The sequence below is a fragment of the Monocercomonoides exilis genome (genome assembly GCF_001643675.1).
Source record: "Monocercomonoides exilis strain PA203 chromosome Unknown scaffold14-1859848, whole genome shotgun sequence".
Classification (NCBI taxonomy): Eukaryota; Preaxostyla; order Oxymonadida; family Polymastigidae; genus Monocercomonoides; species Monocercomonoides exilis.
Window position 1 is genome coordinate 776,485 of NW_027150559.1, and position 27,234 is coordinate 803,718.

A 27,234-nucleotide genomic window follows, 5' to 3' on the forward strand; every position below is an offset into this window, starting at 1 on the left:
TTTTGTGGTTTGATCAAATATCATATTTTTTTTCAATAGAAATATTGTTGAAGTTAAAAGAGGATATCACATGTGTCAGGGAAAAAAATAATAAAAATAAATAAAGATAAAAACATTAAAAATGGACTGAATACATATATTCACAACATTATCCACAAAAAATACAACAAATTATAATAATTATCAAAAATTCTACTCCTTATGTCTTCTTCTTTTTCTATGCCTACGTCTTTGCTCCTCTGTAAATTCCTCCGACTGATTAAATCGTGTTGGAGAAATCAGAGGGGCAGGAAATGGAAACACAGTCTGGATTGCGACAACTGAAGGAGCTCCGATTGGAACAAGTGCAGGGCACATGGAAGAAGAAGAAGAATTTGTGGAGTCTGAATCCGAATGCCACGACGACCCAGACGATTCTGAGTCTGAGCCTGAGCCTGAGTCCGAGTCTGAGGCTGGGGCTGGGGCTGGGGCTGGGGCAGCAGCACGGCCAAATGCCGCGCCTGCTGAAGGTGATTGCGACCTGAAGCTCGAGTGCGACCAGACGGACTCGTCGTCCTCCGCAGGGTAGCCATGTGCACTTTCATACTCTGTTCTCCGGGTCGCTCTCTTTCTCTTCTCTGAATTTGAATGCTTCTTCGAACGGTGGGCTGAGCGAGTCCTGCGTGAGTGTCTGTGTCTGTTCCACCGCCCGCTGTCTGAACTGTCGTCCTGCTCTGTCGGCCCCATCTGCGGGGCAACATCGTGTGGCAGCTGGTTGTATTCATCTCTTTCCATTTCTCCTCCTCCTCCTTCTTCTTCTTCTACTTCTCCCACTCTTTCTCTCTCTCTTTCTCTCTCAATGATTGGGCTGCCACTCAGCTGCGAGCGCCACAAATCGCTCGTGGTGAGGTCCCCCGCCATGACGCGGCTCCACGACGACGGCCTGTTGTCCACAAGCAGATTGGAAGGAGAGGAGAAGAGATGGACAGCATTCGTAAAGGCAGCATTAGCAGCAGCAGTGGCAGGCGCATTGGAGGTGCCTGGCGGGAGAGGAGCAGCTGAGTAGAAGCTGAGCGTGTGCTGGTTGCTGATAGGTGGCAGAACAGCCAGAGAAGAAGTGTTCCGTGGAGAGTGCTGCATCAAGGACACATATCTCAGTGGTGAGCGCGGCGTCATCTGCGACCCAGCCACCGAGTCGTCGCTGATCACCCCGCGATTACCCCAGATCGACTCCTGCTTCTTCTTCTGTGCGGCTCCTTTCGACTTCTCCTCTTCCAGCCGCACAGACAGCGGCGGCTGGTCGATGCGCTGCTCCCATCTGTCGTCCCACTGCTCCATCGGACTTTCCTCTTCGTCCTGCCGCCAAATTGACTTCTCCTCTTTCTGCTTCTCTGCCACCACACCAATCGCCCCAACTGCTGTTCCTGTTGCTTCTGCTGCCGCAGGCACATCCCCATATGCAGACGTTGCATCATTCCCTTTTCCTCCCTCCTCACCCCTGCCCAATGCTCCTTCATCTGCTCCCCTCTGCTGCCTCACCAGGCGTTCCATGTATGACAAAAGTGACTCTTCGCTCTTGGCTGAGTGCTGCGAAGAAGAAACCCCTCCGCCTGAGGCTGACGAGGAAGGCTGCGCCAAAAGTGGAGGAGGTGTAAAGCCTGTGCTTATTCCTGTCCCCGACCCGCCTCTTCCGCCCCACGGATCGTCTATGTCTTCTTCGCTGCGGTCAAAGAGAGATGAGGATGAGGAAGAAGATGAAGAAGATGAAGAAGAGGAGGATGAGGATGAGGAAGAGGAAGGTGATGGTGCTCTGCTCCAGTCATTTGTGTTTCTTGATCGCCAGATGTCTTCTGTGTCTGTGCTGTTCTGTTCTCCTTTGCGTGTCTCTCCACGAGGCGCTGGGCGAGCAAAGAGATCGTTGTCTGTGGGAATAGCCATGCTGAATGATGATGTTGCCGTCGGAGAAATAAAAGAAGAAGAAGAAGAGGAGGAGGAGGAAGTTGTTGACGAGTCAAGTGTCTTTCCTTCAACAAGCAATGCATTTGCTCCTTGTTTTGCTTTCTCCTTTTCATCTCTTCCTCCGCCTTCTTCTTCCACCATGTCTCGAAGTTGCATTTTGAAGTTCTCCATTTTCTCTGTCAGTTCATCCAATTCTTCCTGAATGCTTTTTTTGATGTTTTCGAATTCCTTTCTGACATTTTCTCCTTCGCTTTCTATTTCTTTGTCTGTCTGCATCTTCAAGTCATTCAATTGCACTTCCTCTTCTTTCTCCCCTTCTTTCATCAGCTTCTCCTCCTCTTCTTTCTCTCTGTTCTTCTCTTTCTCCAGGTGCAGGTCAAAAAAGCACTTGTTGTTCACGTTCCCGCTCCAATCAGTGGCTGTCTCAAATCTCCGGCTCGTCTTCCACTCACTTCCGTTGATCACAAACTTGAACTCAAACAGCTTTCTGTCCAACGACTGCACAAATTCATCGCCCTCACGCCGCGTCGCTGCCAAAAGCTGCCCAGCCATTTCCCCCTGCTTGCACACTGCAAACAACTCTTCAATGCTCTCCTTCCATTTCACTTCTTCTGCCTTCTTCTGCTCCTCCCACAGCAACTGCTGCTGCTCGTCCAGCACTCTGCACTCGCCCCACCCTCTCCTCCACCGCTCTTCCCACCACCGCATCTCTCTGCCTCTTCCCTCTGCGTCTCTCGCTGCCCTGCCGATGCACACCTCTGCTGCAGCCAGCCCCGCCACCCGCACACTCCACACCCACTCCATTCGCTCAGGCACACTCTTCATCGCTTTCCTCTCCTTCCACCCGTCCCACCCGCCACACACAACCACGTTTGACGCACCTTCCCACTCAGAAAAAGGAAAAGTCAGCAAAATTTCCTCTCTCCCGAACTCTTTCAAGTTGTTGTCGACTTCTTTCCTTTTCATTGCTATTCGATCGATTAGAGTGCGTAGAGAGGCAATGCGGATTGTCTGTGCTTTTCTGATGGCTTCCATCCGACATCGCACACGAATAGGAACCAGACGCTGCTCAAGCTGTGCTTCTATTCTGTCCAACTTCTCTTTCGCCTCCTTCTGCTGAATGCTCAGCTCTTCTATCAACTTCTGAATCTGCTCTTTTCGAATAATCTGATACATTCGCCTCTGTTCTTTCTCTTTTTCTTCCAAAAGTCTGTTTTGTTCTGCTTTATTGATGGAATCATCAATTGTATCCTTCTTTTCTTCCTCTGACTCCATCTCCTTCACAACACCTATCACAGTCGCAGGAAACTTTTGCAATGAGCTTTCTGCCTTCGCACCACCACCACCACTAGCAGCAGCAGTAGAAACAGAATTCAAATCGATTTGTGTTTCTGTGTATTTTGCAGAGGAAGAAGAAGAAGAAGAAGGTTGTGATTGAATCCTCTGCGGATGGTGGGAGGCGATTTCGTGGTAGTTCCTCTTCTGCAGCGGGAGGACAAAAGAGAGAGAATGAAGAGAAGGAGACTGAGATGTGATGGATGACTGAATGGCTGATGGGGTATGAGATGCAGATGGAATGATAGACGAAGCAGAAGAGAAAGGAGGAGGGACGTGGGAGGAGATGACAAATGGATGTGATTGGGAGTATGGCGTGGATGAAGTTTGAGATGGACTATGTTCTGCTATGAGAAGCGGAGTGGGTGATGAGGAGTCGTCGCGGCTGAAGAAGATCACATTATCTTCGTGCCGGCGAGAGGAGGAAGGCTGAGAAGAATTGAATTTGAGGGAGGAATTGCCTTGGGGGTTGGAAGATGAAGATGAAGATGAAGAAGGAAAGAGTGGATGAGAAGTGGAAGCAGTTGAAGTGTTGGAGAGGTGGGAGAAGACAGAGGCGACTGATGTGATTGAAGGGAAAGGAACTCGATATGGAGAAATGATGCGGGATGAAGAAGCATTGGGCAGAACAGACAAATTGGACGACATGTTCATATTTGACTGGCGTGCCATAAATGAAGACGACGTTGAGGGAGAGGAAGGGATGGAAGGAGGATAAGAAGAAGAAGAAGTTGCTGTTGTAGTTGTTGTAGACAACGATGACGGAACAGGACGGAACACATGAGAGTGCATTGAGGGTTGCGTTTGCTTCTCGTTGGGCGCATGAAACTCTGTGAGCTCTATTTCTGGAAGAATTCTGCTGTTTGAATGGTACAATTTGCCATGTGCAGTCGAAGAAGAAGAAGTGGAAGTGGAAGTTGCATAATGTGATTCAATCTGAATTGGTGATGAAGAACCTGAATGAGTCTTTGGATCGTGTGGTGAAAGCATCGCAAACGTGGAATGATGCGGAAGAATAAATGATGCAGCATTTGGGTGCTGAGGCGTGGCTGATTGCAGCTTCGGTGAAAGAGAGTGATTCATCTGACCAGTCTGGTTTTGGCTGGGTGGCGTTGGTGATGGACTCGCAGAAGGCGACGGAGAATTTGCCGATGCTGTTGTGTCTTCGGTCATCGATGGGGTGTTGGAAGGAGAATGTGGAGTGGGAGAAGCGCTGGTCTTTAAACGCTTGTCTTCTTTCTTGGGTGACAAGGGGCGTTGAGTTAAATCTGTGCTGCTGTTTCTGCTGCGGCGCTTACTTTGATGATGATGGCTGCTATGGGTATGAGACGGGACACGCGCGTGCACACTCACATTGGTGGAGAGTCCAGAAGCCGCCTGTGCGGTGATTCCCTTTCCAGTTGCTATTGTTGTTGCATTGTGATTGCCCGAAGAAATTGATGGAGATGGAGAATGATGTGGTGTCTGGCCTGGAGATGGCGTTCTGTCTGCTAGCAAGGCAAATGGAGGGAAAAATGGAGCTGCATGAGCATGAGGTGGTCTAAAACTTGGAGTGTTTGATGAAGGAGGAATTGAATCAAGTTGTTGGCTTGTGAAAGCATGAGTTTGAAGATAAGGAATATTGAATGATTGGTTAGGAGAAAATGGTATGCCAACATCATCTTCTAATTGTCCTTCTATGTCAAAGTACGCGTTATCGTCTTCATCTTCATCAAAACTTGTATCTTCTGTTGACATCGAATCATTTCCAAATTCTCCAGGAATTTGCTCAGATTCTAATGGTCTAATGCTAGATGCACCAAACATAACTTCCCGATTTTTATCTTCCATGAAAGATTTTTCAGTTTTATCAAGTCGTTTCAGTGTAAATGTGGATGACATTCTTTGAAGTCTTGAAGGAACAGGAACAGGAACAAGTTTCTGAGGTAGTTCTTCGTCTTCTTCTTCCTCCATAGGCTCACTCTCATCGCTCAAAGATTTTTTATTTTCATCTTGAACTTGTTTTTCTTCTGTTCTTTGGCTTGCAATCCATTTTCCACGATTGACTTGAAATTCGCTAACGTCAAGCAAAGATACTTCGATTCGACTTTGATTTGATGACGCTTGATCTTTGATGGAATGCGTTGGTTCAGATGTGTCATTCATATGAGCTGTAACTCAAAAAACGATACTCAAAATGAAATATCTTCAAATGATGGTTGAGAAATACCTTAATTAAATTTTTAATTATAAATACTCGAAAAATAGTGCACTTGCAAGATTTTGCATTTTTCTAATGCTTTTTAAAAAAACGCAAATACAATAATTAAATGCTTCAAATATTAGTTCTTTGTGCGTGAAGAATACTTTCCAATAAAAATCACAAAAATTCAAAAATTAAGTTTTAAATTTCTTGGATTCACCAAATTTGAGAATATGAATGATGCCATTAACGCAGCTACACATATTACAGAAGGTAAGCTACCTTTACAATTGAAAAAGTTTTTGGAAGTTGAGGTGAAACAACATCATCTTGGTTGCATTCTTGGAGTTGCAGATCTCAGAATTGGAAGCTCTATTAGGAAAAAGCATGAAATCAAATACGTTTTTTATAATAATTTGTGGAGCTTATGAAGCTACTGAGAGGAGAGTTGGAAAAAGTTGTAAGTTCAGATGATCTGCGCAAAATGTCAATTGGTTTATCCCATTCCCTTTCCAGATTCAAGTTGAAGTTCTCACTAGAAAAAATTGATGTGATGATTGTGCAAGCTATCAGTTTGTTTTATCAATAGAATGACAATGTTTACAAAACTTCAAAATATTCAAAAATTGTATTTATTTTATTCACAGGTCTGCTGGACGATATTGACAAAGAAATCAATACACACACAATGCGCGTTCGTTTTGTGACTTGACATATGCGAAAAATGAAAGTTATTATCTTTATTTTAATAAGTGAATGGTACGAATGGCATTTACCTGAACTTAGCAAGAAAAAAGAAAGCAACATCTTCTATTCTCAAAAAGTGAAAAAAATGGTATGACTATTCAACAATTTTATTAATGTTTCGAGAGATATTTTCTTTATAACTTTAATCACAGATAAAAGATTTATGACTTGTCAATAGAATTTGGAGATATTCTTTCAGAAGAAATTGAAACAAAGATGGAAGAGGCAGCCCATGTTTCAATGGGAGAAGCTGTGCGTGAAAATGATATTGCAAACATCAAAGCTTTATGTGAGCAAGTGATTGATCTTTATGCATCTCACCGGCAACTTTAACTATCTTCACAACAGAATGACTGCCATTGCCCCAAATCACACTCTTCTTTCAGGAGATCTTGTCGGAGCAAAGTTGATCGCAAACTCAGGAACACTTCTCTCATTTGCAAAGCATCCTTCTTCTACTGTTCAGATTCTTGGGACCGAAAAAGCATGTTTCAGAGCACTGAAGACTGCACACGCCACTCCAAAATATGGTCTTATCTATAGAGGTTTGTACGAAATTGATGAATTTACATGATATTCACATCTTATTTCATTTTATTATGAAACATTTCATTTTAATTTTTATTTTCATTCGAATGAATCACCATTGTCCAAAAATATGTTCAGCATCTATTGTTGGAAAGACCTCAGCCAAGAACAAAGGAAAGATGTCACGCATTCTTGCAAACAAGCTTTCACTTACAGCGCGTGTGGGTGCACTTGGAGAAGCACCTGCATCAGGCGAGACAGGAGATGACACATCATTTGGACAGCACTGCCTCGAAAAAGTGGAGAGAAGGCAGGAGCAGATTGATGGAATTGCACCTTCTCCCATTTTCCCAAAGAAGGAGAATATCGAAAAAGCACCACAATATGCGTATGTCGATCACTTTTAATGTTTTTGCACTGTATTAATTTGATTTTAACTATTTTGCACTCTTGTTCCCATTAAATGCTATACAATGAAAAATAATGAAATAGTCCTCAACCGTCATGCAACGCATCAACCGACGCAGTTGCAGCTTCATCTACAGATGAAAAAGCAGAAAAAGACGAGATGAAAGAGAAAAAAGAGAAAAAGGAAAAGGAAAAGGAAAAGGAAAAGGAAAAGGAAGAAGAAAGCTGAACACTTAAAATGAAAAACAAGTTGTTTTTTAAAGATAGTTTTTTTTTTTTACAAGCAGAATCCTTTTGAGACGGAATTCAAACGAGGCATTTACATCTTCAAGAAAAATTCCTTTTGTATTCTGAGCTTGTGGTTTTTTTTATGACCATTCTCGACGATTGGAAGCAGCACAAATTCTATTTGCGAGGATTAACAGAACTTCATTGTGATTTGTTGAAGTTATTTTATTAGCCTTGCATCATCACCATATCACTTTTGCCAAAAATCTATCAAAATGTTAACATAAAAGCAATTGCTATTAATTGCAAACTTTAATCTTTGGAGAGAGAATAAGTTATAGAACAAGACGAAAAACAGAATCGAAAGTTGTGGAAAATAAAAATAAGAATGGAGAAAAGCGAATTGCAAACGAAAAAATAAAATAAAATAAAAACACATTTTTGAAATGAATTGTGAGCATGAAGAATTCATTGAAAATATCACAATAAAGAAAGAAGAGTCGACATGAGGCGTTTGATAACATAATTCAACAGATTGTGCAGTGTTAGAAGAGAAAACGAGCGTTTTGAGAAGCACAAAGATAAGTCAAAAAAGAAAAACCTTCCAAAAAAAAGTATTCGAAAGAAATATCATTTCATATAAAACATCATCATTGTGTCAACAGTTATAAAAAGAAGCACTTCAACAATCTCTCTGCTTTATTTTGCTTTCACGCATCCTCCAAGACTTCAAGGATCTTGTCTCTCATAAAACAGAAGATAAGCCGAGCCTTTCGAATACGCCCTTTCCGAAGGGCGGATTTTCTTAGAGTTCACTGGATAAAACGTGTAGTAAGGGGACATGTTGTCTTCGGGATCGTATTCGCCTGCCAGAAAGCGCGCAGGAATAGGAGACTGCGAGCCAAAGAACAGGAACGCTTCGTCGGAAGGTATTTCCTGTTTAAAAAATGAACAAAAGAAAAGAGAATGGATGATATTAAAAAAAGGAAAATATCAGTGAATAATAAAATTGTTAAAATGAGAACAAAAGCATTTCTCAAGTTCAAATAACCGTTGATTTCAACGCATATGTGATGAATCATCATCAATTTCAAAAAAAAACTGAAACTCATTTATTCATATTCAACATTCTCACACACTCATCCACTCATTCGCTGATTCGTTTACTAACTAACTAACTAACTAACTAACTAACTAACTAACTCTCTCTCTCTCTCTCTCTCTCTCTCTCTCTCTCTCTCTCTCTCTTTCTTTCTTTCTTTCTTTCTTTCTTTCTTTCTTTCTTTCTTTCTTTCTTTCTTTCTTTCTTTCTTTCTTTCTCTCTTTCTCTTTCTCTCTTTCTCTCTTTCTCTCTTTCTCTCTCTCTCATTCTCTCTCTCTCTCATACATGCACAGTGTTGTCGTGGAAGTGGAACCATCTGTCGTATCTGTGGATGACCGTGTCGTAGTGTCCTCGTGCCACATCCTGTCCAACATGCACAAGCATCGCAGACAGCTTGTAGCGAGGATCAATCCGACGGGCTGGGCGAAGTAGACCTGCTCAAGTTAATAAATTAATAAAATAAAATAATAGAAAATGTGGAGAGGAGAAATGAAAGAGAGAGAAAGAAATAGAGAAAGAAAGAGAGAAAGAAAGAGAGAGAGAGAAAGAGAGAGAGAGAAAGAAAGAAAGAAATAGAGACAGAGTTGTTGAGGGGATATGATGTTGATTATGTAGTGTTTAATTGATGTTTCAATGGTATTGTTGATGACAGCAGATAAAAGAAGCATTTGTTGGTTGGAAGATCATTTGGCAGAAGTTTATGTTTAGAATTATTCAACATAATAAATAAATAAAATAAAATAATAAAAAAAAATAAAATAAATATTTTAATGTTGATATGTTGAAATTTCATGAAGAGCACACCAGATTTCAGCACGCGTGCTGGCCAAGGTCTATAGTTATCTTCCACATGTGCCTTGGGGTCTCTATTTTCACTGTCATCTTCCCCTTGTCTCTTAATCTCTGGTGGCTGCTCCGGAAACACCGCAAAAGGAGGAGGTGTGGGTGTGTGAACCGAAAGCTTCGGGTTTGTTCTGCCAGCTGAGATGCTCCTCATCTCTGTCTTTGGGCGTGGTTCTTCGTCTAATCTTCCGCCTTTCCTCAGACTCAGACTGGGTTTGCTGTCAGTTCTTGGTGTGATGGCAGGAGAGATGGGAGGCATTGGAAGGAGCTGGTACCCTTCGTCGGCATCTTTCTTGTCAGACCGCTTGGCCAGCGGGGGCTTTCTCTGGAATGGCTTTGGGACTGATGAAGAGGAAGAAGAAGAAGAAGAAGAAGATGATGATGATGATGATGATGGAAGAGATGATGTGAATGAAGATGAAGAGGACTGAGAAATACGACCTGTGGACACAGCTCGGCTTTCTTTGACTATTTTAAAAAGAAGAATATAATTAAAAATGAAAATAAATGAATGAAAATTCAAATAAATGAAATCATGTCAAAAACATATTTAAAAAAAAAAAGATGACAAATTCAGTTTCTAATCATAAAATAAATATATAATTATCTAGTTAGCACTCCACTTCTAACAGAAGATTCACAACTGCTGTATCAAACCTGGCTGTGAAGGAGAAGGATATCTCTCCTGATCAGTCAGCGAAGATCCCAAAAGCCGAAATCTCTCTCTTTCCATCCTTCTTCTTTCTCTTTCCACTGCCTTCAAAAACCCTTCTTCTCCTCCTTCAACATCAAAAATATCTTCTACATGCGTCAGATCGCCCAAACGTAAAAATATAGGGATTGACACATATCCGTCATTTTTCAGATACTTTCCCAGGTCTTTGCTAAACACTAACCGATCTAAATGTACAATAAGTGTAGCCGGTGGGTCTGATATTCGCTTCACATGCATGGCTTCCTGCAAGCTGTGGCAACATGGGCAGAAAAACTTTTTATTACCTTTCTTATGCTGTGGTGCACCCATTTTTCCAATCAGATGATTCAATGACGAATTATGTTCTGGTTTTACGCTCAACTGCCAAAAAAATTCACGCATATGAACAGTCGTTTCGCATCTTAGGCATCTTGTTCGCGAAGAAAAAATCCCTCTAAAACTTCTATCAACAGAAGTTGTTGTGGCTGTTTGAGGTATTTTAGCTTTAATTAAATCTTCTGGTGAAAATGAAGCAGTAGAAATCGAAATGGCGCGGGGTGGGCTGATTGTTGTTCCAGACTCAAACATTTGCAGAGATATGTTTAAGGTATTCAATAGATAATTGATTGATTCCAACACATCAATTTTTTCTGCAGTTTGAAAAAACTGAATGGCAAGCTTCAATTTTTCAATGAACTCTATCGGACGACCAGTATCCTTTGTCCCGTTATAAGTCAACATATCATAGAATATTGATCCTAATATTCCAGGTGGAGTGTGATTCAAAGTGTTTCTTGAATCTGCTTTCAGAAAAAATGATATGATTGCTCTTCGAAAATTATCGCAATAAAACAATGCTTGCAAGGGAGAAGGCGAATAGCAAACATTCGAAAGCTAATAAACATTATTCATAAACGGAAAAAAAGATAACTCATATATTTCAAACATTTCCCAATCCTAAAACATTTCCTTTATTAATGGTAGTTCCTGAAGAAAATGATTTTGCCGAGGATTCAGCTAACCCCATGAAAAATCAATAATGATCAAAACAATGATCATTCATCACCGTTATTTTTTACTAAAATTATTTTTATCTGAATAAATAAAAATTAAAAACATACAAAGACACTTGAAATTTTTTAAATAATAAAAAAACGATGAAATATGTTTTATGTTCAAAAACAAAAAAAATATGGTGTATTGATTAATTAGGAAGTGATAGAAACACACAACTTCAAACCATTTAACGGTTAAAAGTCGGTAACAACTTTTTGTAAGAAATGCGTGAAGTTATCTCAATTCATATTGGACAGGCCGGTATCCAAACTGGAAATGCTTGCTGGGAATTGTATTGCTTGGAGCACGGAATTCAGCCCGATGGACAGATGCCATCAGACAAAACCATCGGAGGAGGAGATGATGCCTTCAACACATTCTTCTCTGAGACTGGTGCAGGCAAACACGTTCCTCGTGCAGTGTTCATTGATCTCGAACCAACTGTTGCTGATGAAGTGAGATCAGGAACATACAGAGAGTTGTTCCACCCAGAACAGATCATCTCTGGAAAAGAGGATGCAGCCAACAACTATGCTCGTGGACATTACACAATTGGTAAGGAAATTGTTGACTTGTGCCTCGACAGAATCCGTAAACTTGCTGACCAGTGCACAGGTCTTCAGGGATTCTTGGTGTTCAGCTCAGTTGGTGGAGGAACTGGTGCTGGTTTGGGATCATTGTTGCTTGAACGTCTGTCTGTTGACTACGGCCGCAAATCAAAATTGTCATTCACTGTTTACCCAAGCCCACAAATCTCCAACGCATGCGTTGAACCATACAACGCAGTTCTTTCAACTCATTCCCTTTTGAACCACACTGAAGTGTGCGTCATGCTCGACAACGAAGCAATCTATGATATCTGCCGTCGTTCCCTCGATATCGAGCGCCCAACATACACCAACTTGAACAGATTGATCGCACAAGTCATCTCATCATTGACTGCATCACTCCGTTTCGATGGTGCTTTGAATGTTGATCTCACTGAATTCCAGACCAACTTGGTGCCATATCCACGTATCCACTTTATGCTTTCATCATATGCTCCTGTTGTTACTCCAGAAAAGGCATATCATGAACAATTGTCAGTTGCAGAAATCACAAACTCAGCATTCGAGCCAGCAAACATGATGGCAAAATGCGATCCAAGACATGGAAAATACATGGCTTGCTGCATGATGTATCGTGGTGATGTTGTTCCAAAGGATGTCAACGCAGCTGTTGCAACCATCAAGACAAAGAGAACAATTCAATTTGTCGACTGGTGCCCAACTGGATTCAAATGCGGTATTAACTATCAACCACCAACAGTTGTTCCAGGAGGAGATTTGGCTAAAGTCCAAAGAGCTGTTTGCATGATCTCCAACTCAACAGCCATTGCTGAGGTGTTCTCAAGAATCGATCACAAATTCGATCTTATGTACGCCAAGAGAGCCTTCGTCCACTGGTACGTCGGAGAAGGTATGGAAGAAGGAGAATTCTCAGAAGCCAGAGAAGATCTTGCTGCTCTTGAGAAAGATTACGAAGAAGTTGGTGCTGAATCAGGTGAAGACGAGGAAGAAGGTGAAGGAGGAGAAGAGTACTAAGCACACTTTTTTTCAAATGAAAGAGATGAAAGCAGCTGAAGCTTGAGAATGTTGTGGATTTTTCAGTTAATTAAAGAACTGAAATATGTCTTTATATTAATGTGATTATCTTTTTTTTCTCTCTTCACTCCTCATATCTCTTTCATATTTCATTTTTGGCTTTTTATTGAATAAAGTTTTATTTGGATATAAAAAAACAAAAAAATTTTTTTTTGAAATTCTGTGAAAAAAACAGATATCAATACTTCAAAAATTGTTGGAAAAGACTAAGTTAAAGCTTTTGGAATAATTTCTTCCAATATATGATTAACTTTGTCTACAACCGTCGAACCAAATACTGTTTCTTTGGAGACGTTGTTCATGAAGCAATCTGTTTGTAGAAGTTTTGCCTCTTGAGTTGTCATTAGAACTGCATTTTGAGCACTAAATGGCTTTGAGCAGTCCCATCTCATTAATACAAGTGATCCCTTCTTTCTGTTGTCGATGCTCCCTTTTGAAAAGTAATTTTTTTCAGCCTTTCTCTGGTAGGTTGATTCACTTGATGTTTTGCTTTCGGTCATTTCCTGATTGCGCTTCAAAGAACTCAGAGGAGGTGTAAGGGCAGATTGGCCTCCCCAAACTTTCTGAGATAAAAGAAGTTCTGCAATCTGAGGAGTTAACCACTCAACTTCGGGAGTCAAATAAAAATTAAATTTTGAAGAAGATGATGATGCAATTGATGAAGACGGTGCTGTTGTTGATTCAGAAGAAAAGGATATTTCTTGTTCTGGTGTTGCGCTTGAGCAGGCAAGAGAAGTTTCTTTCTCTGATTCCATTGTCTCCTTATTATCTTTAATTTCTTCGTATTCATTCACTTCTGATTTTTGAGAAGCATTTTCAGATGCTCTTTTTATCTTCCACTCTTCTCTGTTCTTTGCTTTTTTTTGCATCACAGCAGAAATAGCCTCATTTGATGGTTTAACTCCTGCAACCCTTGCCAAAGCAACGCAGGTCTGTTTCTCTCTCTCTCTTGAAGACACTGCCAATGATTTTCCTCGATGTCGAGCTGCAAGCATGTTCTCCTGGTGATGCTCAAATCCTGACAATGCCATCAGAACTTCACCTGCAGCCGTCACGCCAAATATTGTAGGCACCACCATTGTTGATGGAAGTATGCGAACTCTACTTGCCGACGTTGGAAGTTCTGAATCTATTGAAGATTTGGTTGAACTGATAGATTCAAGTGGAGTGCATGAAACAAAAGGAGCATCTGCCATAAAGGATTTAACTTTTTTTGTTGGTTTTGAAGCATTTGTCAATTGATTGTTGGATTCAATTGAATCTGTTTTTCTTTCAGCATTACTATCGTCAAAATCAACTTTTTCATTCAATTCTTCCTTTTTCCTTTTATGTTCTTCAATCATCTGTTCCTCCATTTCTTTAGATAGATGAGCCAAACCCTCGACAGGAGGTTCAACCGAATAAACGCAAAGAATTCCTTCATCAATCTCGCGTTTATGAAGTTCTTTCCTCACGTGTGTACTCAAAGGATCGTTACGTGTTGTGCTAATATCACCAACGGTAACATGCGTTGGATCAACTCGTGTTGCAGCTGCCATGCAAGATATAACAGGGATATTATTTTTCACACAGTATTCTAAAAGTCCAACTTTTGTTTTCACATCGTCAATGCAATCAATGACGTAATCTGAACCCTTCAAAACTAAATCTCCGTGCTTTTCTGCAACAAAAAACTCTTGTAGAGCAAAAACGTTAAGTAAAGGGTTTATTTGTTTTATGAATCGAGAAAGAACATCCACTTTAGCCTTCCCAATGTCGGCCCAAGTTGCGCACACATGACCTTAAAAAATGTTGTTGATTTTTTTAATGCAGAGCGTAATAAATACATATTTTTGGGCAAACGATTCAAAGTTGAAGCTTCAATTGTTTTTGGATCCATCAAACGAAGAAATCCAATTCCAGAACGAGCCTTTTTTTGGAAAAAAATAAGTTTAAAAAAAGATAATCACAATGTTCACTTTTGTATAAAAGTTTTATCATGCCAAAACATGAACTGCAGCACTTCCTACTCCGCCAACTGTTAGAATTTATAAAGTTTTATTTCATTCAATCTCAAAATACATACCACCTATAACTGTAACGGTAGCGCGTTGTAATTGCGAAAACTTCTCTTGTCCAATCAAAAGCAAATTTCTTTCCCACATATCTGTTGGTTCAAAGCTTTTTTTCTCCATTTCAATCGTGTAACGAATTTTATAAAGGGATAATCTTTTAAATAATTAATTATTATAGCTAGTTAATAGATAACCCGGGAAATTTTTTTTTTTTTTTTTTTTTTTTTTTTTTTTTTTTTTTTTATTGTTAACAGTTATCAAAATGGATATAATGAAATGTTCTGTGTGAAGAAAAGAAATAAATTAATCAAAAGGGAAAATTCTGCACTTCGAGTAATCAATCAAGTGGGTTTTGTTGATTGAAGCTTCGCAACCTTCAATAGGTGATGTTTCACTGAGGCTTTTCAATACAATTTCCGGATTAAAGGGTCAAATGCCAGAATCCCTGAAAGATGCAACGATAGTGGATGGCTTTAATGCTTCTGATAATGCTTCTTTGAGTATTTTGACGAAGGAAGATCTGTTTGATGCTGCATTGCTTCTCACAAAGTCTGTTTCAGTGGAGTAAATAATTTTCTTAATGTTTGCATTGACATATTTATCTAATGGCTGGACAATGTGCGAGGTGTGCGAAGGAGGAAACACAATATCGATTCTATTTTCCTTTGCCAGTTCCAAAACATCTTTGCTCGTGTGGGTTGTGGCACCGTCCATATGCAGGCATGCAGGAAAGTTAGATAATCCCATTTGTTTTCTTCTTCTATCAATTGACTCAACTACAACATATTTGAATAGGTCAAAAAATAAAGAAGAATCCGTTCCTTTCTTTGTGGTGGCAGTGAAAACAAAGTTATCGGAGTTGGCCTGTGCATATTCCTGAGGAAGAAACGTTGAATGGCTGATCACAGAAGTCTTGCAATGCTCCCCGTCAGCAGAAATAAGTAAAAGCAAAGAAATTGTTGGAGGAAATGGTGCTTCTTGTGAAATTGGGCTGGGACAATCCGGCAGAGTTATTATCTTCGTTGATTCAGTTGTGTCTCTTTTTTATATAAGTTTCATCCAGATTAAATATTAATTGTGGAATATATTTTTTCCTCTTATTTAATTCCTCCAAATCTTTAAAAAAAAGGACACAAAATGAGCCTTGTTGAGTGTTCGATTCTATTTATTGGAAGTTTTGTCGGCTTTTTTAATGCAGATCCTTTTTTTGGAAATATAAGAATAACCCTACTTTTTGTTCACACAATTTTAATAAACGTTTTCGTTCTTTTTTGATGAAGAAATGAAACTTACCAATTTAAAATAAAAAAATAATTAAATAATTGAAATTATACAATTCAAACTGCCTTCGTTCATAGCTTTTCCGTTGTTCCTTTGAGATGGTGATATTTTTATTTATTTGCATTTGAATTCCATCTCGATACTTTTTTCTGATTTTCCAGGGTCTTCCATTTATTCCAATGTTTCTATGTTCATTTTTCGCCTTAACAGCTCTGTTGTATGCACTCTTCGAAATCAATCCTGCTTTGAACACATCTGATGCTCTGAAACCTTCTTTTTGGATTATTTTTAGGATTCTTAACTGCCTTGTTGAATACTTTCTATATTCAGACGAAGAAAGAAAAGATATAAATCTACGAAGGTTAAATATCTCTCGTTGTTTTTTCATTACAACACATAAAGGGTACGATCATTAAGAAAATTTCCCGGGTTGTCAACTTTTTCCCGGGTTATCAACCAACTAGCTGTTGGAATTGATGAAAAAAATACACCTCTGTTGCAATTCAAATTGAATAATTCTTTTGAACACAATGTTTTTATTTTTATTTAAAAGAAAAAACAGATTATTAAATAATTCGTTTTTTTGATGAACAATGTGTCTCAAAAATAAACAAAAAGGAATAAAGAAAAAACAAATTTGTATGAAAGATAGGGTTGATTGATTGCTCAATTTATTTTTTGAACATTAATAACTCAATGACAAAGTTATTAAAAAATGATAAAGGAACAAATCGATAAGTTTTGATGGGTTATGATCTTATTGTTCAGCATTTTAATCCATGTCGCAAACTTTAATCGAAAAGAAATATGTATTATCTTACAAAACTTTTATTGTAATATCAAAAATTTACATGTAATTAAATTAACATGGTTTTCTGTACAGTTTGAAAGATAATTTGTTATTTTGTATTCCTTCGGATTTGGAAGTGCTATCCAGTTTAGAAAATAACTACATACAAACATTTTTAAATTGTCATCAAGATTTTATTTAATATTCAGTCTTCTGCCTTTCTTTATGGACAAATCTGTGAAAAGGTTAAATCATCTATTTTGCTGTTGAGTATGCTTCATTTTCTTTCAAAAGCAATTTTGTGGAATGAAACTAACAATTCTTATTTGCGGAATTGAAGTTGTTTTAATATTTGCGAAGCGTTGCTACATGCGTGGAAGAATGAAATATTGCTTAATTATTGGTGCTTTCACTGATAATCAAGCAGTTGCAAAGATCTTTGCTTTTACAACGAAATGCATGAATAAGGATTTATAACTTCAGAAGATTAGCAAATTTGAGGTGTTTTGGAAAGAAAACAATATTGAATAGAATTCAATATAGCAGAATTACTGAGTCACTAAGAGATTATTCAGAAAATGAAGCACTAAATATGTTCAACATTTCCTTGAAGAGCAGAAAAGCATTTTTTGAGAAGCGAAAAAATGCCATTTCCCAAATCATATTGATATTTTGAAAGCTTGAATGGAAAAAAATGAGAGAGAAAGAATGAATAAAATAATAAATTCAACAACTGCAACAAAAGCAATTAAGAATGGAACTGTGGCTGGCGACTGTGGCTTTTAAAGAAAAAAATAGATACATAATTTTGTTTGATTTGAAGTTCCAAGGAATAATATGGGTCATATTGAATATTGAAATATTCCTGCACATCGTCATTTTCTTCAAAAAAAGCCAATCGCATCACAGCTCAATAATGAATCTGACATTTATGATTATTGCAAGCTGCTTTGCCATTTTTGGCTCAAAAGAATTGTTGGGCAAAGAAATAAACCAATTGGATGCAACAGTTATGCTGCAATTACAACAATTCAACAATAATTTCAGAGCGCAGCAAATTCTTCAATTCAGTTCAATTCTCTCGAATCTTCAAGTGATGAATTCATCTCTGAGTGCCTCAAATATTTTGCAGTGGCATTTCGAAAGAAAACCATGTTTTTTTGTTTGCAAGAGAGGACATTTAAATATCAAAGAATATACGATTTCATTTTCATCGAAAAATAGCCCATTTGCTCTTGATGAAGGAAGCATCCATTCTGCGAATCTTTCTATCTTCACATTCAAGCCATTTGCTCATATTCCCAGACTTTTTTGCTCGTCCTTGCCAAAGAACTTCAACAATAGAATTGGAGAAATCTTCCTTTCCGATTCTTCGTTTTCATCATTTGAACTGATATCAATACCATTTTTAGCACCGAATGTTAGTTGCAATGTGAAAGCATCTCATCTGTTGATGGTAAATATTTCTGTTGCGACAGGAGCACAAAGAGAAATGGATTTTAGTGCAAGAACAGATACAACGATTGAGGGCAGCTCTTTTTTCAGAGTTTGGGATGTTATTGATGGGGGTATTTTAAGGTCAGTGAACAGCCCATGCGCTTCGCTGAGAGCAACAAACTCCTCATTTGAGTGTTGCTTTCGAACGATGAATGTTTATGAATCAGGCGGACGCAATATGACAAGACAGGAACTGGGAGCAAATGAAACACATGTTTTCACTGATTGTGAATGGTATGATACAGGTTATTCATTTGAAGGAAGTGGAATATTTCTGAATGGAAGTTCGACTCTTGAATGTGTCAGATGCTCATTCAAGAATATGACTCATTTTCACGATGGGACTGTTGATGTTCAATCAGCATTAGGTGTGAAAATGATTGAATGCAATTTTTCAAATTGTATTGCAGATGATAACACGGGTGGAATGATTGTTTACAAACTAAATGGAGATTTTTTTTTTACCGAATGCATTTTTTGCGAATGCAAAGCTGTTTCAAGCTTTGCAGGAGGACTTCGCTTGCATCAATCTTCTGGAAGTGGAAGTAATTCAATTGAGAATTGCAAATTTATTCGCAATGAAGCACGATCGTTTGGTGGAGGATTATACATGGAAACCCATTCAAATACATTTTTCATCTCAGAATGTGAATTTGACGGAAATGTGGCAAATGGAACAGTTGTTGATTCTTTTGAAGGAGGAGGTGGGGGTATTTTCTTGAGAACAACAAGTTGGATGGAAACTGAACCACCTCCAAAATTGATATCATTTTGCTTATTCAGTGGAAACAAGGCAATAAATGAAGAAGGTCATGATGTCAAAATCAAAAACTCTCTTTTGAAAGGTTCGCCATTTGAGTCATCGTTCTCAACAACCCCCTCAAAGAGAGTGTTTTATAATGAAAGTCAAATAGATTACGATGCATGGCTTCCAACAATCAAAACAACATATGCCAGAATAGATGGGATTGAAGGTCCAGTCTGTGGGACAACACAGACCAATCCGTGCAACACGATTGAACAGGCATACAACATGATTGAGAAAGGAGCAGAGGGAACAGTGAATATTCTTCGATCGACATATCTTTCAATATCCCTGTTCATTGGAGGGGGAGATATTTCGTTCAAGGGCGAAAGCGAGAGCGAGTGTGTCATTTCCACAAAATTGTTGAATTCTCATGAATGTTTGTTCACTCTGGATTCGGGATCGATGGGATTGTCTTTGGTGACAATTCGACACAACAGCGAAGAATCATCATCTTCATTGTTTGCAATGAGAACAGCAGCTCAGAAACTGACACTGAAGAATGTGATCATATCAGGGGCAGAAGATGGGCAGAGTCACACATTTGATGTTTCACCGTTCAAAGTGATATTTGAGAAAACGAAGATGGAAAACTGTTTGATTGAGGATATTGGACTGGGAGATTGCTCATTGTTTGAGGAAGATGAGGATAGTGGAGTTGGGAGAGGGATGCTGGGAAATGTGACGATCCAAAGGATCAGTCGGATGAGAGGAAACGGGGCAATATTCAGCACTGAAAGTGAGAGAAGCGATTCATGGGAGCTGGAGAACAACACATTCAAAAACTGTGTGTGCAAGGAAGGGAATGGGGCTGTTATTGCTTGGAGTGTTGGTCAAAGCGGGATGTTCAAAATTGGTAGAGGAGAGGTAACAACAGTGATTGGAGAATGTGGTGCAGAGAAGGGAAGTGGGGAGGAGAAGGGAAGAGGAGGAGGGGTGTATTTGGAGTTGTCATTCCCATCAAGTGTGTTTGAGATTATGAATGTGGGATTTGAAAATAATCATGCAGAACATGGGGTGAATGTGTTTATAACATCGAATCAGCTGGAGCATATCCCAAAAGAGAGATTTGGATTTGTTTCTCTTTTGAGTGAAAAAGCACATGAAGTGGAGGGAGCAGGAGATACTAGCAATACAACACTGGTGATTCCGATTGTGTGCTATCTCCTGGATGTTCCAAGGAGTGGGATCTATGTTTCAGCTTCAGGGGCAGATCATCCTCAATGTGGACACGCATTTTTCGAGTGCAGATCATTGAACTGTCCGATTGAGAGGGAAGAGAACACACCAGCAGATGGAACAACAACAGCAACAATCAAAATTGGACATGAAGTTGAGGTTGGTTCGACAGTGATCTTTTCGAAAATGGCAAGGATGATTGAAGGAACAGAGGATGATGGATCGCTTGTTGTTAAAGGCGAGGCTGCATGCAAAGGAGATGAGGAAGGAAACGTTGGAGTGTTTGTGGTGCTGAAGGAAACAAGGATGAGGAAGATTGGGCTGATGATGCCATCTGTTCTTAAGGATCATGAGGCGATATTCCAGTTGAAAGGAGAAACACTGAACTTGAGCGAATGCATTGTTGGATTTGGAGTTGGAGAGAATTTTGTGGAATACAATTTGATTGTTGTGGAAAAGGGAGAGGCGAATGTGACCTCACTGAGATTGGATTCAATGAGGTTCGGGAAGCCTGCGATAAAAGCGAATGGAGGATTGTCATCTGTCTCGTTGAAGAATGTGGAGCTGAATGAAATAACCTTTGAAGGAGAAATGGGATTTGTTGTTTGTGAGGAAGGAAGCACACTCACAGCAGAAAGTGTGATTGCCAGTGGGTGCGAAATGGGAGGAAGAAGTTTGGTTTGGGCAGGGAGCGGTTGTATTGCGAGGATGAGGGAATGCAAATGGAGTTCATTCGACATGGGAGATTCTGGGGTGATAAGAGGAAGTGAAGCAAAGGAAATATCCATTTGGAGATGCAATGGGAGCAATATAAGAGTCAGTGAAGGAGATGGAGTGATGGTGAATGGAGTTGTTGGAGAAGGAGGGATGGCGGATGTGTGGAACACGAGTGTTGACGGCTGTGTGGCAGAGAAAGGGAATGGAGGAGGAACGATGATAGATTTGAAAGAGAACGCGCAACTGAAGATCAGGAGCGAAACAGAAGTGACGCTGATGAAGAAGTGTTCGGCTGGACTGGAAGGGACAACGAATGGAGGAGGATGTGGAGGAGGGATGTGGTTAGGGATTGATGGAGAGAGATATCTGTTTGACGTGAGAGGAGTGAGGTTTGAAGAGAACAGAGCAAGGAGTGGGAAGGATGTGTATGTTGTGTGTGATGATTTGAGGAGGGTTGTGAATGGAAGCAGTTTCTCGTTCAGTGGAAGGATAAGTGAGAGAGAAAATTCGCTGATGGGGAAGGATGTGCAGAAGTTTGTGAGTGAGATTGATCTGTTCATATTCATTGATGGATACAGCTCGCCTGTAATTGAGGTGGAGAGTGAGAATGGAGACAATGGAATTTGGTGTGGGATGGAGAATTGCCCGTGCAGGAGTGTGGATTATGGCATTGGGAGACTGGGTGGAGAGGGAGAAAAGAAAATTGTGATAAGTGGGAGCACGAGTGTTGAGAAGGTGGCAGATGTGAGTGGAGCGAGGATTGAAGGAAAAGTCAACAAGAAAATGAAGGTGGTTGTGGAGAAAGGAATTGAAGGAGAAGGGGAAAGTGTTCTTGATTCGAAAGGAGTGAGTGTGTTTGCGAATGTTGGGTTTGAATTGCCTGGATCATTTGAACAGAGGAGAGAAGCAGTGATAAGCTCAGGAACAGCAAGTGGTGTTTTGGAGATGGAATTGTGTTCGTTTGTGATGCAGGAAGGGGAAGAAGAGGCGATAGAATATCGGATCATCAGAAGCAGTGGACAAGCTGTGAGGATGAAGTGGATATCAATAAATAACATCAAGACAAGAAAGTGTCTGATGGATCTTGCTCTTCTTGAGATGGAACAAAATGGAGCAGAGAGTGAGTCAGTGAGCATCAGCAACTGCTCGTTTGGGAGCCTGTCAGTTGTTGGTATAGATGAGTCAGCTGTGATATGTGCAGAGGCGATGAGAGTGATGAAGATAGAACAGAGCAACATGAGTGGCATCACAGGAGGAGAGAGCATGACTGGTGGAGCATTGAGGGCGAATATCCTTGATTCAGGGATGATTCATGTGAAAGAGGGGATGATGGAGAGGTGTTTGGCAGAGAAGGTGAAAAGCGGGAAAGGAGGATGGATATATGTGAATTGCAGTGAAAGGAGGGGAGGGATGCCATTCAAGTTTGAGGAAGTGAAGTTTGCTGGGAACGAGGCATTTGTGGGGAAGAACATGTTCATTTTGGATTCAGATCTGAATGTGACAGTGAAGAGTGAAACATTTGCGATTGCTTTTGAAGGGATGGAAGATGATCCGAATGCATTTGTTGGAAGTGATGAAAAGCGGATGAACACAGATCTTTTGAGATTTGCGATTGAATACAGGAGCGAGAGGATTGTGGTGTGGGAAAAGGGAGATGATGTTGTTCGATGCGGGAGTGAAGAAGATCCATGTGAGACATTGGAGATGGGATTGAAGCACATTGAGAGAGAAGGGGAAAGAAAAGTGGTGAGAGTGAAAGAAAAGATAAGAGTGGAGGGGAAACATGATTTGAGTGGGATTGAAGTGGAATCGGTGGGAGCAGGATATGATGAGATGGAATATGGAACAGTTGTGATGGGGAGTGAAGGAGAAAGTGGAGCAAAAGTGTGCCTTCGCAACAGTGGAGCATTCACTCTGAGAGCACTGGAGATGTGTGTGATGAATGTTTTGGGAAATGGAGAATCAGGAGTGATTGTGAGTGAAGGAGGGAAAGTTGAATGGGAAGATTGTTCAATCTCATGGAAGGGAAAGAGAGAAGGGATGGGGGATGTTGCATTTTGTGTTGTGAAGAAAGGGGAGCTGGAGATGAAGAGGTTCAAAGTGCTTTCGTATTTTGGGAAGAGAAGTGTGTTTGTTGTGAGTGGAGAAGTTGTGAGTGTGATTGACGAATTCACAGTCATAAAAGCTTCATTGGAAAGTGGGAGTTTGTTTGAGATTGAAGGAGAGGGAGCAAATGGAGGAGGTGAGATGAGGATGAAGAATTGTAGTATTGGATCAGTTGAAGGGGAAGGAACAGATCCGAGTGTTGTTTCGAGCAGGAGTGGAAGTGGAGTGAAGCTTGTTGTTGAAGATTCGCTGATTGAAGGGTGCAGTTGTGGGAGAAGCGCAGAGGGAGGAGCGATGCTGTTTAAGTTGAATGAAGGAGGATTGTTCGATGTGTTGAACACGAGTGTGAAGCAGTGTGGATGCTCTGTGAGCGAAGGGAAAGGAGGCGGGGTGTATATGAAGACTGAATTGAGGGGTGAGCTGGATTATGTGTTTGATAAGGTGATATTCCGAAGGAACACAGCATTCATTGGGAATGATGTGTTCATTGTGTGCGACTGCATTGAGAGGCAGATCAACGAAACACAGTTCAACATCGACTTCCGTGATGTGGAGTTCATCAGGCAGAATGCGATCTTTGGGATGGACACGGGAGAGCACAAGGAGGAGGCAATTGATCTCATGAGTCTGATTGTGAAATACCAGTCAGACACGATTGTGGTGTCGAGCAAAGAAGGGAAAGGGGGAAGCAATGAGCAGCAGTGTGGGAAGCCTTCACTTCCTTGTGCAACGATTGGGTTTGGGCTGAGGCATCTGACACACGATTTCTTCAGCCAGATATTTATTGATGATGAGTCTGTGATAGATGAGGAAATTGGATTGGACACACTCACACTGAGTGGGATGCATGAAGTGCAGAGTCGAGTGGTTGTGAAAGGGAGGATGAACTGCAGCAAAGAGATGATTGTGGAGACAAATGGGCAGGTGTATGTTCGATGGATTCAATTTGCCTTTGAAGAAGTGGAATCAACATCAACTCCACTTCCAACAACGCATTCATCATTCATGAAGATAACTTCAGGAAAGGCATCGATCAGCATGTGTTTGTTTGAGGGAGTGAGCTCTGCTGAGAGGGAAATGGTGGAAGTGTCATTCTGTTTGATTTTTGTGGAAAGGGGGAAATGCTCAATGGGGAATGTGAGTGTTATGTGGCTTTCATTTTTAAGTGAAGCAGCCATGATAATGGAAGAGGATACTGAAGTGAGTGGGTTGACACTCAGAAATATTGAGGGAAGCAAAGACTGCATGAAGATCAGTGGAGCTGGGAATTCGAGAATGGAAAATGGATGGATGGGTAGTGCGAATGGAAAAAAAGAAGAAATAAAGAACAGAGAAGAAAGTGAATTTTCATTTTCGATTCTGTCATCTTCATTTGAGAACATCACATGTGTGGATGAGAGTGCAGGAGTGGTTGATGTTGAGGGGATGGAAGAAAATGTGGAGTTTTCGAACTGTTCGTTTGGTGGGTGTGCATCGAGAAGAAAGAAAGGGAAGATAATATCTCTTTTGATGTGCAATAATATTCAGATGAAGCAGTGCTTGTTTGATGGGGAAATAAGTGAAAAGCAATCGAATGAAGAAGTGGATGTGTGCAAATGGAATGGATCAGTTGTTGAGGCGAAGGAGAGTTCTGTGGTGATGAAAGATACAACAATCTCAAATTCACATGATGGTGGAATAACAATGAGAGGAGGAAGCGTAACAATTGAAGCAGGGAATTTCACGAACAACAACCCATCAATTGAAGGATATCCATCAATCAGAAGAAATATCATCTGCTCTGATTTGGGGTCGTTGAACGTGATGAGTTTGAAAGGGGGAGATGGATTGAAGGATAATTCTTCACTTTGGATATTGAATGAAGGGTGCGAATTGGGAGGGATGGTTGAGGAGAGAGCATCACCACTATTCATCCCAGTTGTGGAAGAGGCGAGGAATGAGACAGGATCTGAGGGAAGAACAATCATCACGCTGAGTGGGAGACTTCTTCTGCCATGTGATGTTTGGTTGAAGTTGAGCTTCAGGAATGGAAGGGAAGAGGTGGTTGAGAGCTATGGGATTGGAGAAAAGGAAAATGTGTCAGAGAATGAAATTGTTGCAGTTGTTTCATCGGCTCAGATGGCGGCAGTGGGAGCAGAGACGGAAGTGTCTGTGAGTCTTCTGTTTGGAAAAGGTGATTCGCCTTCATCGACTGATTCGTTTATCCTGAAGAACAGAAGCGAAACCGAAGGAAAGGGAGATGACAAAATTGTTGAAGGAGGGAAAGAAGGAAAATCATTTTGGCCAATAATTGTTGTTGTTATGGCAATAATCCTTTTAATTGTTCTCATTGTATCAGTTGTTCTGGCTGTTCGGTGGAGGAAAGTGAAGGAAAGAAATGAGGAATTGCAAGAAATTGTGAATGATAATATCAGAAAAGATCCAAAGGCATTTGAGATGGTGACGATGGAGATGTCTCCAGAGGAGCAGTGGAGGAGAGCTGAGAGGGAAGCTGAGAAGAAGAACGAAGAGAGGATAAAGAAGAGGGTGTTCGAGAAAAGCTTGGGACACTCGGAATCATCGGAGCATCTTCTATCCGAGAGTGGTTCCACTGAATACATTTTGGGAAGAGATTCAGACAAGATTCCAGAATGGATGCTGGAGAAGGTTGATGAGAAAGAAGTTGAGGAAGAGACAAGGAAGCGAACACCATCACCTTCCATCTCATCCACTTCAACCACAGATACTTCAGACACAGAATCCACTTTTGTTCGAGGAGAGGATCTGTGCCCAACAACCTCATCCATGTCGAACTTGGTGGATGCAATGGCCTGCTCGTCTCCACATGAAAAGTTGATTGTTGACCTGAGGGATTCACTGTTCATGTTATTGCATGGAAGGAATGAGAAGAAGGAAATGGCGATAGGCACATTGACTGAGAGAGAGCAAACAGCTGCGCAGATCCTGTTCTGGGTGGCGAATCTTGCTCTCCATTCATTTGACGAAATGGAGAATCCTCTTTCTTCTCTATCCAATCTCAGTCCTCACATTGTGCTGTTCTCTGAGCACATGGTGATCTGCATTGTCATGCGCTCTGACTTCTCATCTTCAGACTCAGATTCATCATCGATCTCATCAACAACAGTTGTGACATCTGCCAGTGATGATGATGATGATGATGATGACTCTCTGCCTTCATCAGCGTTTGAGGATGAGGATGATTTCAAAAAAGAGTGCTTGAGGTGGATGGCACCGGAGCTGCTGGTGAACAAGAAGATGGGGGCGACAAAGGAGTCGGTGGCATTCTCGATTGGGATGATGGTGTGGGAGTGTCTGACGCTGGAGATTCCGTTTGGGGAGTATGGAGCAGAGGTGGCGGGGCAGAAGATTGTGAATGGGGAGAAGCCGGATGTGAGGAGGGTGGGAGGGAGCAGCTTGGCGGGTGTGGTGAAGGGGTGCCTGTCGCAAGACTGGGGGCAGCGGCCGAGTGTGAACGAGCTGAAGCGGGAGTTTATTGTGCAGTTTCCGAAAGGGGCAGCAATCATGACGATGACAGACGCGATCTGTGTTCGGGAAGAGTCCATAGCTGGGCTGAACAGAAGCATGATCAGTGAGTCGGAGGAGTGAGAGGATGTGGATTGGAAGTTGGCAAGCAGGAGAGCAGAGGAGCAGGAGAGCAATGAAACTGAGACAATGAAGACGATGTGAGGTGTTTTTGCCATTCACAACAACATCCCCCAAAAATAGTGCATCGAGAGGAATTGGGCAAGAGGAATACAAAAGGAGGATGATTGAAAGGGAAATGGCTGTTGGAGCAGAAGCCTTTGAGAGGAATGGGCATGGTGAAAGGAGGAGAGATGAAGTGATGCACCCTCTCAAAAAAAGAGTCGGAATGAAAAGATGAGCTGGATTTGTTTGAAAGAAGTGAGCCAACTTTGTGGAACGGGGTTGTGGAACGGGGCTGAGGAGAGTTTTGTTTTTCTGTCAGATTTTCAACACAAATTATTTTATTGTTTTTTCATTTTTCTTTATTTGCTTGTTTTTCAAAGTTTGTTGTGGAGCAGCATGATTTGCGAGTTGTGCTGCCTGTTTGCGTTATTGAAAAAAAAGGAATGTTTTGAG

General features: G+C 40.8%; 7 protein-coding genes across 7 annotated transcripts; 4 read left to right on the plus strand and 3 right to left on the minus strand.

The window, feature by feature from the left end:
- Positions 1 to 5,468, minus strand: MONOS_2181 (uncharacterized protein). Its single transcript, XM_067872086.1, has one exon. It carries the CDS (start codon positions 5,416 to 5,418, stop codon positions 193 to 195), a length of 5,226 nt encoding a protein of 1,741 aa, XP_067730341.1. The 5' UTR covers positions 5,419 to 5,468; the 3' UTR covers positions 1 to 192.
- A 414-nt stretch (positions 5,469 to 5,882) lies between these two features.
- Positions 5,883 to 6,167, plus strand: MONOS_17373 (uncharacterized protein; the record flags this gene model as incomplete). The annotated part of the gene is made up of 2 exons (XM_067870287.1): positions 5,883 to 6,027; positions 6,103 to 6,167. 2 exons carry the CDS (start codon positions 5,883 to 5,885, stop codon positions 6,165 to 6,167), a joined length of 210 nt encoding a protein of 69 aa, XP_067730342.1.
- Positions 6,168 to 6,486: 319 nt separating this feature from the next.
- On the plus strand, positions 6,487 to 7,777 carry MONOS_2182 (putative nucleolar protein NOP5). The gene is made up of 3 exons (XM_067872087.1): positions 6,487 to 6,747; positions 6,869 to 7,118; positions 7,223 to 7,777. The coding sequence occupies exons 1-3, from the start codon at positions 6,513 to 6,515 to the stop codon at positions 7,365 to 7,367; spliced, it is 630 nt and encodes a 209-aa protein (XP_067730343.1). The 5' UTR covers positions 6,487 to 6,512; the 3' UTR covers positions 7,368 to 7,777.
- Positions 7,778 to 8,617: 840 nt separating this feature from the next.
- Positions 8,618 to 11,032, minus strand: MONOS_2183 (putative ubiquitin carboxyl-terminal hydrolase 4; the record flags this gene model as incomplete). The annotated part of the gene is made up of 4 exons (XM_067872088.1): positions 8,618 to 8,902; positions 9,273 to 9,779; positions 9,969 to 10,899; positions 10,952 to 11,032. 4 exons carry the CDS (start codon positions 11,030 to 11,032, stop codon positions 8,748 to 8,750), a joined length of 1,674 nt encoding a protein of 557 aa, XP_067730344.1. The 3' UTR covers positions 8,618 to 8,747.
- Positions 11,033 to 11,204: 172 nt separating this feature from the next.
- On the plus strand, positions 11,205 to 12,876 carry MONOS_2184 (Tubulin alpha chain). Its single transcript, XM_067872089.1, has one exon. It carries the CDS (start codon positions 11,286 to 11,288, stop codon positions 12,642 to 12,644), a length of 1,359 nt encoding a protein of 452 aa, XP_067730345.1. The 5' UTR covers positions 11,205 to 11,285; the 3' UTR covers positions 12,645 to 12,876.
- Positions 12,877 to 12,910: 34 nt separating this feature from the next.
- MONOS_2185 (putative tRNA threonylcarbamoyladenosine dehydratase) lies at positions 12,911 to 14,878 on the minus strand (the record flags this gene model as incomplete). Its single annotated transcript, XM_067872090.1, has 4 exons — positions 12,911 to 14,484; positions 14,547 to 14,613; positions 14,693 to 14,721; positions 14,770 to 14,878. 4 exons carry the CDS (start codon positions 14,876 to 14,878, stop codon positions 12,911 to 12,913), a joined length of 1,779 nt encoding a protein of 592 aa, XP_067730346.1.
- A 3,404-nt stretch (positions 14,879 to 18,282) lies between these two features.
- Positions 18,283 to 26,739, plus strand: MONOS_2186 (uncharacterized protein; the record flags this gene model as incomplete). The annotated part of the gene is made up of 2 exons (XM_067872091.1): positions 18,283 to 18,694; positions 18,818 to 26,739. 2 exons carry the CDS (start codon positions 18,283 to 18,285, stop codon positions 26,737 to 26,739), a joined length of 8,334 nt encoding a protein of 2,777 aa, XP_067730347.1.
- Positions 26,740 to 27,234: the final 495 nt, after the last annotated feature.

Bases quoted from the DNA above. Each gene is read 5' to 3' on its own strand.
- MONOS_2184 (XM_067872089.1), top strand. From the start codon at position 11,286: ATGCGTGAAGTTATCTCAATTCATATTGGACAGGCCGGTATCCAAACT.
- MONOS_2181 (XM_067872086.1), bottom strand. From the start codon at position 5,418: ATGAATGACACATCTGAACCAACGCATTCCATCAAAGATCAAGCGTCA.
- MONOS_2182 (XM_067872087.1), top strand. From the start codon at position 6,513: ATGCATCTCACCGGCAACTTTAACTATCTTCACAACAGAATGACTGCC. The intron at 6,748-6,868 runs GTTTGTACGAAA...AAATATGTTCAG, and splicing joins ATATGGTCTTATCTATAGAG to CATCTATTGTTGGAAAGACC. The intron at 7,119-7,222 runs GTATGTCGATCA...ATAATGAAATAG, and splicing joins GAAAAAGCACCACAATATGC to TCCTCAACCGTCATGCAACG.